The sequence below is a fragment of the Peromyscus californicus genome, unplaced genomic scaffold (assembly GCF_007827085.1).
Source record: "Peromyscus californicus insignis strain IS unplaced genomic scaffold, ASM782708v3 Scaffold_8__1_contigs__length_139910024, whole genome shotgun sequence".
NCBI classification, from domain to species: domain Eukaryota; kingdom Metazoa; phylum Chordata; class Mammalia; order Rodentia; family Cricetidae; genus Peromyscus; species Peromyscus californicus.
Window position 1 is genome coordinate 101,549,647 of NW_026294606.1, and position 18,104 is coordinate 101,567,750.

At 47.8% G+C, this 18,104-nt stretch overlaps 1 protein-coding gene across 1 annotated transcript; it reads left to right on the forward strand.

The window, feature by feature from the left end:
• The first annotated feature begins 1,259 nt into the window (after positions 1 to 1,259).
• Positions 1,260 to 17,821, forward strand: Dhodh (dihydroorotate dehydrogenase (quinone)). Its single transcript, XM_052728781.1, has 9 exons — positions 1,260 to 1,589; positions 3,571 to 3,783; positions 5,561 to 5,760; positions 7,012 to 7,094; positions 15,170 to 15,357; positions 15,785 to 15,898; positions 16,533 to 16,686; positions 16,842 to 17,001; positions 17,477 to 17,821. The coding sequence occupies exons 1-9, from the start codon at positions 1,389 to 1,391 to the stop codon at positions 17,529 to 17,531; spliced, it is 1,368 nt and encodes a 455-aa protein (XP_052584741.1). The 5' UTR covers positions 1,260 to 1,388; the 3' UTR covers positions 17,532 to 17,821.
• The last annotated feature ends 283 nt before the right edge of the window (positions 17,822 to 18,104 follow it).

An 18,104-nucleotide genomic window follows, 5' to 3' on the forward strand; every position in this document is an offset into this window, starting at 1 on the left:
CTACAGAAACAAGAGAGGTCCTGCCTCAACCAAGTGGAGAGAACTGACCCCTGAAACTTGTACTCTGATCTCCACATGTCTGCCACAGTAGGCTGGTGCCTGAACTCTCACATACAGAACAAAAATTTAAAACAAACAAGCAAACATAGAATCACCACCTGACAGTCCTAGCTATGTTACTTCTAGGTAGAGTCCCAAAGGAATCCAAGTTGCCACACAACAGAGGTACCTGCACACCCATTTCTCTTTTTTTTTCCTCAGCACTATTCACAACAGCCAAGTTATGGAATCAGCAACAGATGAACAGATAAAGATAATGTGGTATACATAGGTATAGATCAATATTCAGCCATTGAAAAGAATGAAATGAGATCATTTACAGGAAAACGCACGGGACTGGAGATCATGTTAAGTGAAGCAAGCCAATCTCAGAAAGCCAAATATTTTTTTTTCTCATATGCAGAATACAGACTTAAGATTTATTTTTATCATTTTTCATTATGTGTAGGTGTATGTGTCTGCATTTGGGTATGTGCAAATGAGTACAGTGACGCAGGACACTATGAAATCCTGAAACTGGAGTTACAGGCAGTTGTGAGCCACCTATGTGGGTGCTGGGGACGGAACTCAGGTCCTCTCCAGCAAACGTTAAGAGCTGAGCAATCTCTTCAGCCTCCCCACAACTCGCCCCAAATTATGACCTAAAGTGGGGGAGTACTACTTTTGAGAAGGAAGGGGACCAGTGGAAAGGAGAAGGGACAAACAGGAGCGGGAAACAGGAGGTTAAAGATCAGAGTGGGTGCTTGTGAGTGAGTACTCAACCGTTAAGAGAGCTGACTACTCTTTTTGAGGGCCTGGGTCCAACCATCTCTAGCCGCAGTTCCAGATGATTTAATGCCTTTTTCTGTACTCTGTGGACACTCAGGCACTTGAGTGCCGAGGCAGGAGGATTAATTTTAGAGAAACATGGGCTACACAGTAAGCCTGTCTCAAAAATAAGTTACTTATCAACACAGCAGCGTTTACTTTTTAAATTGCCAAGTAAAATGTTATGTATTTATGGTTTACAACGTGTTGACATGAGTGTGAGCTGTAAAACAGAATTAAGTTTTGTTTTCGGAAGGAGCCCACAAAGGTCATACCCAAGCGCTGGCATAAAGACAGTCATGCGGAACCTTCGGGCTGCAGCGTCCTTAGTGTTTTCCTAAGGGCAGGGAAGCATTACAGTAGTGCACACTGCCAGGCCCTGGGGTTCCAGTCTGCAGACTTCAGAGGAGTCTGCGCCCCACTCCAGAGGCTTCTGGAAGCCTCTTCCTCACTGATGCACAGAAGGGAGGGTGTGGAATTTCAGACAAGCTCTGCGCTTCTGCGAGCGTTCCTCAGAAGGCATGATAGTGGCAAAACAACATAGCGACGTACTAGGGGCGGCGGACGGGACAGGGCTCCAGGCAGAGCGCACGCGTGAGACTGACCAATCAGCATCTAGGGACGGGCTGGGAGATAGGTGGAGCCGAGCCGAGGTTCTCCAATGGAGTGGAGGCAGAGGCGGGCCCAGTGGCAGAAGGAGTATGGCGTGGAGACACTTGAGAGTGAGTCGGCCGTGGGAGCTCACGCGTAGTTGGAGCGCACGCTGGGAGAGGATGAGGCGGGGAGAGTGAAAGGCTGGGACCCTTGCTGTGTGGCCTGCACGTGTGTGCAGCGTAGGGGCATGCAAAAAAGCAAGCGTGCTGAGCGTGAGCGATCGCGGGCATTTTTTTTTTTTTTTTTAATTTGAACTAGTATCGGGCCTCTGTAAGCGCATGTCGTCTAGCTTTGTGGAAAGGATCCAAGGCGGAATGAAATAAGACATGCGGCCACCCTTCCAGATCAAGTGTGGTTAGAATGGGAGCCCTGTGTGAAGAGACCTTAGTTGTGTCCCTGGTTTGGGAAAGAGTGCTCAGTTATTTTGCTTGACACGTGGGCTTCTGCAGTCTCCCAGGAGGAGGGAAAATGAATACTTGGTTTGTTGTTCAGGCAAATCTGATCACACCCTCTACTTCCTTATTTAGTGGACAAATTAAAAAATAAAATTATGTGTAGATGTTTGTGTGTTTGTGTGGCGTGAGTGCAGGTGCTCTCTGAGACCAGATGTGCTGGAGCCCCTAAAGCTGAGTTATAGGTGGTTGTGGTGAGCTGTCTGTATTTTGACTGACATTCCTCTCTTTGCTCCTGCCTCATTTTAAGCAATGCTTTCCTTTTAGTTCCAAACAGACGGCTTCCGCTACCTCATTCTCTGGCCCTTCTCATTGGCCCCCGCCACCTAGAGACCCCTTTTCCAGCTTCTTTCTCCTCTTTAGCTTTTGTGTCCCTTTTGAAAGTCAGCTTTAACTTGTTTCCTCAAAATCCTTCCATTACGTTATTCCTTCATGTCAGTTTTCTTGGCTCTATATTTACATGGCCATTAATTTGTCTCTTCATTAGATTACACTCTTTTGAAGGACAAGGACCAGGCCTGGTTTGCTTGCCTTTGGTGAAGGATTGAATGAATGCATTAGCTGCTTAGCATCTGGCAGTGATAATTATCACAAAGCATTGTGAACCGCTTCTGAGCTGGGGTAGTGGTTCTCTACCCAAAGTGTGAAGCTATGTTTATATTATACACAGGACATTTCAGGCCAGTAACCTTTTTAGGTATAATTTTAAAATATAAACACCATGTCCTAACTACAATATAAAGGTGTTTAAGCCTCTACTTCGAAGGTGTGTACTGGTATACAAACAGTACAGTATATCCTTCCTGGTGGGGTTTTAGGAACGGTGACTAATTCTTGGTAATGTTTTATGTAAGCGGTACAGTTGTCCTTAAGTTACAAGGTACCTGTGTTCCTGGAAAAGTATATGAAAACCATGTTGCGGGGGTAGTTGGTGTTTGTGTTGTGAACTACATAGCTTACCCCTTGGTTCAAATAGTAAGTTTTTTTTTTTTTTTTTTTTAAAGATTTATTTATTATGTATACAGTGTTCTGCCTGCAGGCCAGAAGAGGGCACCAGATCTCATTACAGATAGTTGGGAGTCACCATGTGGTTGCTGGGAATTGAACTTATGACCTCTGGAAGAACAGCCAGTGTTCTTAACCGCTGAGTCATCTCTCCAGTCCCTGTTTTTTTTTTTTTTTTTTAAACCTACATAAATAGCAATAGCAAATTCAAACATCGTACAGTACATAGGGAAATTAGTGTGTTAGGTTTAATCAAAGAGGAATATTGACAGGACTGATTTTTCTCCACACCAAATCTATTAGCATTGTTCCCTCATTAACTAGTAAAAATTTTCCCATATGTCCCTACAGTACTGCCTGTCTTGAAAATTCCCTGGCTGGTCCTTAGGAAAATATTCAGGGCTAGAACCTGTGTAAGCAGTGTAGATACTGCATCTACAAAGGCTGATGTGTAAGTGGGCAGGACATGAAGGGGGGGGGCAGTGTGAGCAGGGAAGGGCTGTCACTTCATGTAGATGGGTACAGGGTCAGGCAGGGTGCTGCAGCCTGGCCTGATGGGGGTCCCCATGGAGCCTTTCTTTTTTCCCACTAGAAGCGGGCCCTGGATGCAGCCATCATCCTTGGGGGTGGAGGATTTCTCTTCACCTCTTACCTGACAGCCATTGGCGATGACCATTTCTATGCTGATTATCTGATGCCGGCCCTGCAGAGGCTGCTAGACCCAGAGTCAGCCCACCGGCTAGCTGTTCGCTTCACGTCCCTGGGGCTCCTTCCTCGAGCTACATTTCAGGACTCTGACATGCTGGTAGGTGCTCCTGGGTCACCCTGTGTTACATTTAGGTATGCAGGGAAGGTCACATGCTTCATCACTTCTGTACTTCTCTGCTTTTGAAAACCAGAGCTACAGGGTCTCAAGCAGCTGGAACCCGGAGCCTGGTCTGAGGAAGCATCTTTTATTCTGAGTTACACCTTGTACTTACAGAGCAGCACTCACCACATAGCCTGTGCTTACAACTTTCATCCTTACAACTATTCTTTGAGCTAGGTCCTATCTCAGTCTCATCTCCATCTACAGATCAGGAAACTAAGATATAGACTAAGTAAGGGACTTGCCCAAGGTCACGCAGCTTCGAGGCAGGACCAGGATTCAAACCCATGGAGTCTGACTCCAGTGTCCAACCTTGGCCACTGGCCTGACTTGCTAAGATCCCTCTGTTGATTGGGGACATCTTCTGGAGTCATTAAATGGCTAAAGGGACAGTGTTAACTGGGAAGGGCTGTCACTTGTAGATGTTATATCCTCTGTCTGGGTAGGTATGAAGGGTCAGGGGGGCGCTGCAGCCTGGCCTGATGGGTCCTTTCTCTCCGCCCCCCCCCCCCCCCCACCAGAAGCAGGCCCTGGATGTAGTCATCATCCTGAGCAGGTCGAGGACTTAAGGACTTAAGTCCTAGGCAACCTCCTGCCCCAGCCACATTCAGCCACAACTCACTCCTCTGGCCCACCTGGCTCCATTTATGACAGAGCCAGTATGGCCCTTCTACTGTCTCTCTGAATGCTACCCTTTTTCTTTTGAGATGGATCCATGTTGTCCAGGTTGGTCTCGAACTTGTGGGCTCAAATGATTTCTGAAGCTCAGCTTCCTGAGGAAGTGGGACCATACAGTATGTGTCACGATGCCCAGTGGGTCCCTGCTCCTCAACAGCCGGGCCTGTTGATACTCTCAGCCCACTTCACCTTCCTCCATTAGTTCTCGCTGTTTCCTAAGTCTTTCCTAAGTTCTTTATCATGACTAGACTCTCCTAGGAGGGTGGGGGTGCTTTTGGAATGCTTGGCTGCCCGGGTTTAACCATAATCTCAGGGAAGTTTGACAGCACCCAGGCTCTGTCACGCAGCCAGCGTTGAGAACTGGCTTGAGGGTACCTCAAGGAGTGCCCGTTATACCTGAACCCCTCACCTCGTGGTTCCGAAGTGCTGTGTGCACATTCTTACTTTCCTTGTGCTCTTTCTCATCTCCTGCGGATTTCAAGACCATGTGGCTTCTCCCTTGGGGACACTTACTTGACCTCTAAGAGGTGACTGGAGCCAGTACCAATGCCTGCAATGTCCTCCCTCCAACTCTCCATGGTGCCCATGGGCTGGCTTCTTGTCAGTTGTGGAGGAAGGGTCAACTGGGGCTTGTAAGCTCGGCTGGTTACAGGCTTTGCTGTGGTGCTCACTGGTGTCAGAGTAGCATGACCTAAAGGCTGACACCAAGGACCCCTTCTCCTGCCCAGGTTGAGTAGATAAGAGTGTATACTGTCAGTGTGCAAGACAGCACCTGTCTCTATTCACTTGTGGTGGGACACTGCCTCTCCCCCAGCCTTGAGACCTCATGGTGTCAGACTCCAGCGGGCATCGGAAGCCCCTGCAGAGCGCTGATGCAGGTAGATACTTCAGAGTGTCCTTCCTCGCAAAGATCCCTATTCTGTGGGCCCAGTGATGTTTAGCAAGCTCCAGGGGAGTCCTGATACAGGATGCTGGGATCCCTGCTGAGAACCGCTTGGGGTAGCCTTGTATACCTCTGACCTTGTCTCCTTCCCAGGAAGTCAGAGTCCTGGGCCATAAATTCCGAAACCCAGTAGGGATTGCCGCAGGATTTGACAAGCACGGGGAAGCTGTGGACGGCCTCTACCAGCTGGGCTTTGGTTTTGTGGAGGTGGGAAGTGTGACTCCCCAGCCTCAGGAAGGAAACCCCAGACCCAGAGTGTTCCGACTTCCTGAGGATCAAGCCGTCATTAACAGGTAGGTGGTAATGATCTCACATGGAATCTGAAATGTTCTAATGACTACATTGAAAACTAGAAAAAGAAGTGAACTTGATAATATAATTTATCAACAATAAACAATGTATTCTAAAGTCATTGTAACATGCAGTCAATGTAAAAATAATTAATTAACTAGCCTCCTCCTTTTATTGGCTTCTGCTCCTCCGGCACCCACGTGCCTTTTACTTCCTCTCACTTGGCCAGGGCTGGTGGCCACATGCTGTCAGCAGCCTTGGCACTACACAGGTGACCCTTGCTTTCCGTGAACAAGGGTGTGGCATTCCATATGGACAGCTGCTCTTAGGAGGAGGGATCCTGCTGACTGTATGGAGTCTTGCCCTTCATTGTTCTGTGTGGTTAGTATAACCCCAAAGAGAAGACCTTTGTGCTCTTGCTAGAAGAGTTTTGGAGCGCCTCCTTGTGGGGATTTTGAAGGGCCTGTGGCTGTGCTTCCTACTGCATGTTGCAGGAAACTTCTCTGCGAGTCATGGGTCTTTCTGCTGCAATACAGGCAGGGACCGATGTCTTTACGACTGGCCAGGCAAAATACTTGTGTTCCTGATTTGACTGTTACAGGTGACTTCGGTACTTGATAGAGTCCCATGGGGCAGGGAGTGATGAGGGACAGGCGCCTGTGCTCTTGGGCACCTGCACACTTAACCTTCTTGCTCATGTACGTGTTACGTGTTTGGTATAGACATGCAGAAGGGATGGGTGAGTATTTACTGCGCCAGCAGGTCCACATGCTACTGTCCATGCTGTGTTGCTGTGGCTGCAAGCAACCAAGTGATGTAACCAGACCCCATTCGCTGTCATTCTTGTCATTGGGACAAAACAGCACCAAAAAGCAGCTTATGGAAGGGAGGGTTCATTTTGGCTCACGGTCTGAGGGGACAAGCCCTCCTGGTGGCAGGAGCCTGAGGCAGAGGGTCACTTTGCACCAGTGAAGGATGCTGGCTCGGGTCACTTTCTCCTTCTTCCTCAGTTTGGGATGTAAGCCCGTGGGATGGTGCTGCCCATGTCCATGCTGGGTCTTCCCTGTTCCGTTCAACCTTCCTGGAAACAGTCTTACAGACACACCAGAGGTGTGTTTCCATGGTGATTCTAAGTCACATCCAGTTGATGGTGATGAGTAACCAGCGGCGAGAGCATGGAAATGGTCTCGGGTGCCTTTTCCAAACTGTCGCCTTCTAACTCCACCACCTCCCTGTGGGTTTATGTGTACCAGGTACGGATTCAACAGCCACGGGCTCTCAGTGGTGGAACAGAGGCTACGGGCCAGACAGCAGAAGCAGACCAAGCTCACTGCAGGTAAAGTCAGGTGCTGCGGGAGGGTTGTTCTTCCTCTATTACAGAGAACCATGGGGAAAAACGTGGGGAGGGCACATGATTCAGGAATAGGAAACAAACAAACAAACAATAAAAAGCATACAAAGCAACGCAGGCTCTCCTCGTTTGGGGATTGTCTGGCTTCCACCACAGCCTCAAAGGTCTGAAGCAAATGTCCTAATTCAGCAGAGCCTTGCTGGTCTCAGGCACCCATAGAACCTGGGTGTTCCTAACTTGGGGGCTTGGAGATCAGCAGAGAGCACGTGTGGAGCTAAGACGTGACCCGAGTGCATCTTCCCACATCCTCCCTGCATCCTTCTGTTCACTGTGTAAATAGCGTGTATTAGTTCGGGGAGAGCTAAAGAGGAGAGTTGTCACACTCCTCCCTACTAGGGGGCCAATTGTCCTCAGGACCCACTTTAGAAACAGCCATCACCTATGGTGACTTTTCGTGGAGATGTTCCAGTTTGTCCTCTGTGGTCTGCTCTGCTCTCTGAGGTGCATTTTGGGGTCAAAGCCCTGGGTGGTGGCCCCTTTGCTGCCCATGGCTCCCCACGCGCCCTCTGCAGTCCGTGGAGGCTTTTCTCCTTTGCCTCTGGAACGCCATCATTGGATAGCCTCATGGTGTGACGACTAAGCCAAGGACTTCTGCATTTATCTGAGGAGCTAAGGAAGAAAGGGCTGAAGCATTTGGCAAGTTCAGATGGTGGGAGCAGGAAATGGCAGTGTTTAAAAACCCCTGGCTTTGACAGAACCAGACCCTGCCAGCCCTGCAGAACCGTGAAGGTCTTAACATGATGTCCGTGGTTTGTGGTGTTCTGCCTCCCGCCTTCCATTTCTTCTTGTTAATGCCCGCAGTGCTCTGTGTGCTAGCCTTATCGCCCATTCGCCCGTGTCCACCCTTCACCCGCAGTCTGTGCCCTCACATTCACTGGAGTGAGGTCACGTCCTGTGTCCGTGCTCTGCCCACATGTGTCTGCTGGCAGCTTGCAGCCTCATGGAAACCTTTGGCTAGTGCCATGCCCAGGAACACGAGTTGAGAGAAGAGATGGTGCTCTGTGTAGAGCAGTACAGCCTTCCTGACTCCAGAATTGTGTCACTGTGGGCAGGTAAAGCCCTAAGGAAAGGCCTAGTTACCTCTTGATCCACTGTACTTGTGCTCAAGCTCACAAGTGACCCTGGCTTGCCGAGTGCTAGGCTTGAGAAGCTTCGAGACCACTTAGGAAATTAGTTACACAAATCTTACTTTTAAGCTGATGTCCATGAAGGTGACCGACTGGCTGTGAGAAGGTGGTTAGCATTATGGGATGTTGCTTGTGTCCTCCCTGGCCTGGCATGTGTGAGCTGACTTGGTGTCCTGGTGTGCACTGGAGCAGCAGATGGACAGCAGCCCGGGCCACTGATATGCTAGGAGTTGTGAAAAAGCTGAATCCAGTGACCTCCTTTCTGTCACAGACAGCAGGAGTTTGAAAGAGCACTCTTCTAGAGGCTTGGCCTTTTGAGTGTGACGGGGCAGGTGTGAGTAATTATGCCCAGGCCCTAGGAATGTCCTGGGGCTGTGGAGATGTATGATCACCCTAATTATTTTCTCAGAGAACTAAAAAGGTTTATTACACACCTCCATCTACCTTTTAGGCATGATAGTTGAAAATGTTTTTTAGCATTGCCCTGTGTAGCTCAGGCTGGCCTCAGACTTACAGCAATCCTCCTGCAGGCTGAATCCCCATGTGTGGCTTCCAGTGTTTTATACTCTTATTTGTTTTTAACCATTTCCCATAAAGTCCCTTGACCGAGGCTCATGAGATTCATGTTGCTCTTGCTGACATGCCTATCAATGCATGCCTGCTCTCACTTTTATTACCTCCCCCAACCACCCCCGCTTATATATATATTTTTAACTTTTGCAAGGCACTGATCTGTGAGTACAGCAGGATGTCTTTAGGAGTTATTTTATTGCTGTGTTCCTTCAACAGAACAGTAGTGTTTGGTTTTCCCCTAGGTCCCTGACCTGTCTGGTCTCAGATGCTGGCCACCCAAGCAGTGTTGAGGTTGGGTTCCATGTCATGGTGTGGGCCTTCAATCCAGTCAGGTGTTGGCTGGTTCCCTCCACAAGCTTTGTGCTTCTCTTTCACTAGTGCGTCTTGCAGGCAGGTCACCATTGTAGATCCAAAGGTTTGTAGCTGGGTTGGTGTTTACCTTTCTCCCTTGGTAGCGTGCAGAGTACCTTCCAGTGCCGTGGGCACTAGACCAGAGAGAAGAAGACTGTAGGTAGGCCCCAGCTCAGCTTCTCCATATTCAGTGACTTGTGTAGGTGTTGTCTTTAGCAATATGGCCTTGCTGTCAGTTTGTGGAGAGCAACCAGTAGCTTTGGCAGTAGCCTGGGTTGTTTGGGGGGTCTCATGAGGCCCCTTTGGCCAACAACTTCTTTGAACATCTTCTTTGAAAATCTGGTTGATTTCTGCACTAAAACCATCTGGCCCTGGGTATATTTTGGTTGGGAGACTTTTAATGACTGCTTCTATTTCTCTAGGGGTTATAGGTCTGTTCACATTGCTTATCTGATCTTGATTTAGCTTTGATAGATGGTGTATAGTGAGAAAATTATCCATTTATTTTCAGTTTTCAATTTGGTGGAGTCCAGTTGCTCAAATATGTCCCTATGATTCTTCGGATTTCCTTGGTGTCTGTTGTTATGTCCTCCTTTTCATCTCTAGTTTTGTTAATTTGGATCTCCCCTCTTCACCTTTTAATTAATTGGGCTAAAGGTTTGTCAATCTGACTGAGTTTCCCAAAGAACCAACTCTTTTTTTTACATTTTTATTTATTTATTTATTTTTTTAATGCCGAATGCCATTTATTGAAGGAGGGAGGAGGTCTTAAATACAGGCTTACAGCACAATGGGAGAACCCCGGAGGGCAGAAGTTTGCTACCGATGTTTTACAATCTTGCATCTAAACTGTTAATGCCCATTGTGCAGGATACACAGACAAGGAACTTCCCTTAAGCATTCAGGAGGGTGGAACCCAGCAGGGAATTAGTATAGGGAGGATATCAAGGTCAAGGTCAGCAAGCAAGGCAACAGTTACCCAAAACGGGGGCCAGGGACCTACAGGTCCCCCTTTTACTGAAAAATGAGCTTCTGACTTAGGTTGCGTGGGACGTCAGCAGGTCACCTTACCCATCATGGAGATGCCTGCCCAGGCCACACAGGTGCTCTGTCTTAGGTTGGTGAGTGCCCCCCAGGTATTACCCGTCTCTGAATACTCGTTATCATACAGGCTCAATCTGTGTGTGAGCTGCAGAGTTAACTGCTGCCAAAGATCTCAAAGTGGCGCTGGGCTTGCAATCTGTGTGTTTGACACAGAAAAGATCAACAGAAGTCCTAACTCACCCATAGCCAGTAGGCTAAAGGCAACTGAGCCATTCCCTTTCTTTTTTTTTTTTTTTGTTTTTTTGTTTTTTTGTTTTTCGAGACAGGGTTTCTCTGTGTAGCTTTGCGCCTTTCCTGGAACTCGCTTTGGAGACCAGGCTGGCCTCGAACTCACAGAGATCCGCCTGGCTCTGCCTCCCGAGTGCTGGGATTAAAGGCGTGCGCCACCACCGCCCGGCTGCCATTCCCTTTCTTAACGAGTTTTACTGCAAATTGGAGTCCTTGTAAGATGGTATCCCAAAAGCAAATGGAACTTGAGTTTATAAATTTATAATTTTCAAAGCCAATTGCAATGTATATAACTATTGAATTAAATGTATCATGCCCAATAGAATGAAAGATTAACTAACTGTGGTAGCTACTTTTGCTGCCAGGGTCTCCACTGTGCTAGCTGTAGTAACCAATTATGAAATGGTAATCCCAGAAACAGTAGCAGTGGTGGCCGCCACTGCTATAACAGCAACAACGGCAGTAGCAATGTCAAATTCTCTTCTGGAGCGTGTGGGTATCCACTGGCATGGATACAACTCCAGGAACACGAACTGCCAAGGCCCATTTTTCTTGATCTCAGCAGACTTAAGCTGGCAGCTCTGCAAAAGAACAACTAAGAACCATAAAGAAAAAACAGGCAGCTCACAAGGAGAGGAACTAATGGTCTCATAATGGCTGCATTCAAGCTCATAAATTTTAAGGTATCTTCAAAGGGGGCTAAATGAATTTCTGGAGGCCAATAAATGTTGCATAGAGCCACTCTTGAAAAGTAGGTACTACACCAGCTTGAAGAGGGTTGTGAAAATGAAAAGGCTTAACTGGCATGCTACTGTTAACAGATGGAGGTCAGTGACCTTCAGAGTTATCCTTAATCTCCAAGGTGTCTGGGTGACACAGAACCAACTCTTTATTTCACTGTTTCTTTCCATTATTTTTGTTTGTTTCTTTCTTTCTTTTTTCTTTTTCTTTCCTTTTTTTTTGTTTTTTTTTCCGAGACAGGGTTTCTCCATATAGTTTTGCTGCCTGTCCTGGATCTCTCTCTGTAGACTAGGCTGGCCTCAAACTCACAGAGATCTGCCTGGCTCTGCCTCCTGAGTGCTGAGATTAAAGGCATGCACCACCGCTGCCCAGCAAATTTTTTTCTTTTCTTTTTGTTTGTTTGTTTCTATTTTGCTGATTTCAGCCCTGAGTTTGTTTATTTCTTATCTACTCCTTTTGGGTGTGATTTCTTCTTTTTGTTCTAGAGATTTTAGGTGTGCTGTTAAGTTACTAGTATGAGATCTCTCCAATTTATTTATGTAGGCACTTAGTGCTACATAAAGTTTTGTTTTTTGTTTTGTCTTGACCTGTTTTTCATTCAGTAGTGAGTTGTTCAGTTTTCATGAGTTTGTAAACTTTCTGTTGTTGTTGATATCCAGCTTTAATCTGTGGTGGTCTGATAGGATAACAGGGTATTATTTCAATATTCTTGTTTCTACTTGGTTGCTGAGTATATGGTCAGTTTTGGAGACAGTTCCATGAGGTGCTAAGGAGAAGGTATATTCTTTTGTGTTTGGGTGAAATGGTCTGTAAATATCTAGTAGGTCCATTTGGTTTGTGACATCATTTAGCTAAAGCATTTCTTTGTTTAGTTTTTGTGTGGATGACCTGTCTATTGGCAAGAGTGGGGGTATTGAAGTTTCCCATTATGTGTGTGTGAGGGATCAATATCTGATTTAAGCTGTAGCATAGTTTGTTTTATGAACTTGGGTGCCTTTGTGTTTGGTGCATAGATGTTTAGAATTTCAATGTCCTCTTGGTGGGTTTTTTCTTTGATGAATATGTAGTTTCCTTCCCTATCTCTTTTGATTAGTTTTGGTTTGAAGTCTATTTTGTCATATATTAAAATGACTACACCCATTTGCTTCCTTGGTCCATTTGCTTAGAATATCTTTTTCCATTCTTTTACTCTGAGGTGATGTCTAGCCTCAATGTTAAAGTATGTTTCTTGGATGCAGTAGAAGGATGGATACTGTTTTTGAACCCAATCCATTAGTCTGTGTCTTTTTTTTTTTTTTTTTTTGGTTTTTCGAGACAGGGTTTCTCTGTGTAGCTTTGCGCCTTTCCTAGGACTCACTTGGTAGCCCAGGCTGGCCTCGAACTCACAGAGATCCGCCTGGCTCTGCCTCCCGAGTGCTGGGATTAAAGGCGTGTGCCACTACCGCCCGGCTAGTCTGTGTTTTTTTATTGGGAAATTGAGGCCATTGATATCAATGTTTGTTGATTCCTGTTATATTGTTGTTACGGTGTGGGTCCCCCACTTCTTTTGATTTGTGGGTCTTAGATTATTTATTCCTTGTGTTTTGGAGTGGTTAACCTCTTCAGGTTGAAGTTTTCCTTGTGGCACCTTCAATAGAGCTGGATTTGTGATTGAAAGTTTTGCTGGATATAGTAGTCTGGGCTGGCATTTGTGGTAGAGCATTTGTCCAGGCCCTTCTGGCTTTTAGAGTCTCTATTGAAAAGTCAGGTATGAGTCTAATAGGCTTGTCTGCCTTTAGATGTTATCTGGTCGTCTTCTCTTGCAGCTTTTGCTAGACTTTCTCTGTTCTATACATTGTTTTTTTTAATTTTTATTATTATGTGTTGTGGGGAATTTATTTTTGGGTCCAATCTATTTGGTGTTCTACTTGCTTCTTGTACCATGATAGGCACTTCCTTCTTTAGGTTAGGTAACTTCTCATCTTTGATTTTGTTGAAAATATTTTCTGTGACTTTGACTTGGGTTTCTTTTTTTTCTATCCCTATTACTCATAGATTTGGTCTTTTCATAGTGTCCTAGATTTCCTGGATGTGTTGTGCCTGGATTTTCTTTTCAGATTTAACATTGTTTTTGTTTTTTTTTTTGGTTTTTCGAGACAGGGTTTCTCTGTGTAGCTTTGCGCCTTTCCTGGAACTCACTTGGTAGACCAGGCTGGCCTCGAACTCACAGAGATCCACCCGCCTCTGCCTCCCGAGTGCTGGGATTAAAGGCGTGCGCCACCACCGCCCGGCTAACATTGTTTTTTGGCTGAGGTATATTTTTCTCCTATTTTGCCTTCAATGCTTGAGATTTCCTCTTCCATCGCTTTTATAATTTTGGTGAGGCTTGCTTCTGTGGTTTCTGTTCCAGTTCCTAAATTTTTTTTTTTTTTTTTTGGATTTTCGAGACAGGGTTTCTCTGTGTAGCTTTGCGCCTTTCCTGGAACTCACTCTGTAGACCAGGCTGGCCTTGAACTCACAGAGATCCGCCTGGCTCTGCCTTCTGAGTGCTGGGATTAAAGGCGTGCGCCACCACTGCCCGGCCCAGTTCCTAAATTTTTCATTTCCAACTTTACCTCAGTCTGGGCTTTCTTTAGTTATTCCGTTTCCTCTTTCATGTGTTGAACGATTTTCTTTGTTTCATTCCACTGTTTGTGTTTTCATTAATGGGTTTATTCAGACCCTCTTTAAGGACCTTGAGCGTGTTCATAACAGCTGTTCTGAGATCCTTGTCTTGTGTTTCACTATACTGCATTCTCAGGGCCTGCTGTGGTAGGGTTGCTGGGCTCTAGTGGAGACATGTTGTCCTGGCTGTTTCTGGGTTTTTACGCTGGCGTCTAGGCATCTGGGTTTGAGATGACTGTAATTCTAGGTGCTGATATCTGGTCTTGTCTTTGTTGGGGTGATGATCAGTTTCTTGGTTCCTGTTACCCCCCCAGGAGAGTGTGGTGACTGTGGGTTGCCTGGTAGGGAGTGCTTCTGAGATCCTGTCAGGTGTGGCCACTGGTGGTCCTGGGTAGAAAGTGTTTCTAGGTTTTGGGAGCTGACCCTAAGGAATGAGGATGAGCCAGAAAGGGGTGGTGGCGAGAGGGTCCATCGGAGGGAGGAAAGCTGGGTGTGTCACCAGGGTCTGCGCAGACCCCTGGGAATGAGGACAGAGAGGAAGGAGAGGCCACAGTTGTGATCTGCTACAAAGCTGGGATAAGACTGGGGGATTGGAATTGGAGGACAGAGGGAGAGTGAGGATCATGGACCGACCCCCTGGGCAGTGGGGCTCTAGGGTTCCCAGGGAGTGCCTCCTTGAGCCACAGCTGTGACAAAGGATGGGGTGGTGGAGGAAGCCTGTAGAGATCTGTGTGATCTGCTGGGGATACCCTTCTTAATTATGCTAAGTATGTGCTGTGCCTCTGAGATACAATCTCCATAGCCCTGCATTTATTTTATTTTTTTTTTTTTTGAGACAGGGTCTCATGTAACCCAGGTTGGCCTTGAGCTTGCTATGTTGCTGAGGATGACCTTGAACTTTTTCTTACCTACACCTCCTGAGAACTGAGATTACAAGCGCTCACCATGCCCAGCTTCCTACTGTTTTTCTGTTTTTTTCCTAGTATTTAGGCTTCTAATTCCTACATTTAAAATTTAAAAGATAAAAGGCTTAGTATGCCGGAAGTATCCTGGTAGGTGTGCACACTGGCCATTTAGAGATTATGAACTGGTTCTCAGTCATCAGGCAGCAGCCCCAGGAATGAACGTTTCACCTCTGTCAGCTGCTTCAGGAAAGTTCAGATTCAGGGGAGTCCAACCTGTACTCAAAGTGTTACCTGGGAAACTGTGGGGACACACTGTTGATATTCACAGATGGGCTGCCTCTGGGAATAAACCTGGGGAAGAATAAGACTTCGGTGGATGCTGCTGCAGACTATGTAGAGGGTGTTCGTGTCCTGGGCCCCTTGGCTGACTACCTGGTGGTGAACGTGTCCAGTCCCAACACTGCTGGTCTGAGGAGCCTACAGGGAAAGACTGAGCTGCGCCGCCTGCTGGCCAAGGTGTGTCATTACACCATCGTGTGTTCCTTTGGCCAGCCTGTCCCTACTCCTTTTCAATCTTCAGGTGAAGGTTCAGGACCACTGAGGAGAAGCTGTTCTTCACATCTAGGCTAGGACTCCTCATCACACCTTTTCCAAGCACCCTCTCCTCTCTCACAGCCCCAGTCATATGCAGTAGGCAGTTAACTGCTATCACGCCTCTCCTGTATCACTCCGTGTCCAGCACTGTGTGGGAACGGAATTACTTCTCACTGCACAGTACTTGTGACACATATCCTTGCTTGTTTCCAGGGACAAAATCAAAACCCTTGAGCAGTTATCCCAAGGGGAGAGATTGCTTGTACTCTAGTTGGCCGTATGTGAGAGTGCTGATCTGCACTGCTGGGCGTGGGCTGGCTGGGGTCCCATCTCTGGCTTGTCCACCCAGGTGCTGCAGGAGAGGGACGCCCTGAAGGGAGTGCGGAAGCCAGCAGTGCTGGTGAAGATCGCCCCTGACCTCACGGCCCAGGACAAGGAGGACATTGCCAGTGTGGCCAGAGAGGTTTGAGTCAGGGTGGTCCAGGGCAGGGTGGGGTGGCCTTCATTGTCCACTGCTGCTGGGATGACACAGAATGGCATGGTTGGTGACTTCCTCAGTGTGAGGTGGAAGGCTGGTTGGCTGGCTGTCATTGTATAGTTCATCTGGTGGCAAACGGACTTTGAAAACATGTTTTTCTTGGTTCTGATCCGTCTTCATCCAGAAAGTCTAAGGCCTGTGCTGGCCTCTCTGCCAGTCTCAGCTGGGACTAGAATGTTGTCTGTCCCTTTTCAGCTGGTCCGAACACCAGGCTTCTATGGCTAAAGAGGGTAGTAGGAACACAGTCCAGCAGTCCTGGATTTAAATCCTGGTTCTACTACATACTCCCTGAGGGCCTCAGATAAGACACCCAGACAGCTTGTTCTAAGGGTCAAACCCTGCTCAGGTACGGTGATGGGCTCAATGTGAGACACTACTGTGTCACACTGAGAGGCTCATTCTCATAGCTTCTCCAGTCAAGATGTAGGTGAGGCCTGTGAGGGTCTTGCTCTGCAGAACTGGCCCCTGGCCTGGTGGCTGCTTCAGTCCTCAAAAGAAACAGTTTCTTTGAGTCCCTCAGATCCATGGTTTAAGGCTCTTTCTCCGTCTCACGCTGCAGCTGGGCATCGATGGACTGATTGTCACAAACACCACAGTGAGTCGCCCTACTGGCCTCCAAGGTGCCCTCCGCTCTGAGACGGGAGGACTGAGTGGGAAGCCACTCCGAGATCTGTCGACCCAGACCATCCGGGAGATGTACACCCTCACTCAAGGCAAGGCTTGTGAGGCCCTGTTTCTGCCCTGGTCCACAGTGTTTGCCGAGAGCCCTGGTTCTTTCCTCATCCGCTGTGTTTGCTGGGATTGAGGGCTGATGGAGACCGGGGTCCTTACCCCCGCCCTCCTGGCCTCGTTCTGTGCTTCTCTCCAGGCAGGATTCCCATTATCGGGGTTGGCGGTGTGAGCAGTGGGCAGGACGCGCTGGAGAAGATCCAGGCGGGGGCCTCCCTGGTGCAGCTGTACACGGCCCTCACCTTCCTGGGGCCACCTGTCGTGGTCAGGGTCAAGCGTGAGCTGGAGGCGCTTCTAAAGTGAGTGGAGCTTGTTGTAGCTTGAGACCGGGAAGTTGGTCGGAGAGGTGAATTAGAAAGTGACACTTGTCATTGCTCTACCGTGCACTCCCAGGGGTCTGGAGGGAAACACTGACAGCAGGGCGGGAGGATTTCTCTGCTGCACCTTTGACCAAGGACAAACAGCGCCCAGGGAATTCGGAATGCTTCTGAGGCAGTGCTCGTGACAAGGAATTGCCACTTGCCCAGGGACCAGGGATGGGGGAGTCCTAGCAGGATGAAGCAGGGAGTGAATTTACATTTACATCGGGGAGCTGCAGGGTATCAAGTCACTTCCCTTCCTGAAGTCACAGAAGACCTGGCTGGACATAGGTGCAGGGGCCTGGGTGAGGGCAGAGTAGCGGTTGTAAGGTGTGTTGGGTGGGATGGTGTGGTAAGCAGCATGCTCGTGGCGAGTGTGGGCTTCCTGAGGACAGGCTACCTGTTTTCTTTCCAGAGAGCAGGGTTTTAACACAGTCACAGACGCCATTGGAGCAGATCATCGGAGGTGACGGATCCTGCCGGATGCCCCTCCAGAACGTGCCCACCAACTCAAGCAAGCCTGTGGCTGCGTCATGAGAGGAAGATCCGTCTCAAGCCATGTCCCTTGAACTGTGGGCTAGCTGGACTGCACACGCCAGTCACGGGTGTCACTAGACAGTGAAGGCTTTCTCTCATCACTCGATGAGACTGTAAACTAACTGTCACTTTCTGGGTCTAAGTCCTGGGATCCCTCAGTATCATAAGGACATTGGCCCTTTGGGAGGAAAAATCATGGAGAAAATAAAGCTACTTAAACCTGTTTTAAAATCATGTCCCTTCCTGGGGGGCCAGGTCTCTGCCCAGATGCTGAAGGTCTTTCTGGGTCCTTACTTCCTGGTCTGCAGAGGGGCTTCCTAGGACTCTGCCTTTCAGTTGACTTGGTTTATTTTACATTTCTGACTTTATTTTGAGAATATTTCAAACACAGTCAAAAGTTTCAGGAATAGTCAGGGAAGTCTATGTGTCCTTCATTTTGATCCACCAGGGGTCACCATTTGTCACAGTGGCTTCTCTAGCCTTCTCTTTCTCTGCACACACACACA

What these genes read in the sequence shown, in the direction of transcription:
- Dhodh (XM_052728781.1), top strand. Translation starts at nt 1,389, where the DNA reads ATGATAGTGGCAAAACAACATAGCGACGTACTAGGGGCGGCGGACGGG. An exon ending in TGGCGTGGAGACACTTGAGA is followed by an intron (nt 1,590 to 3,570) that starts GTGAGTCGGCCG and finishes TTTTCCCACTAG; the next exon opens with AAGCGGGCCCTGGATGCAGC. An exon ending in TGCGCCGCCTGCTGGCCAAG is followed by an intron (nt 15,358 to 15,784) that starts GTGTGTCATTAC and finishes TTGTCCACCCAG; the next exon opens with GTGCTGCAGGAGAGGGACGC.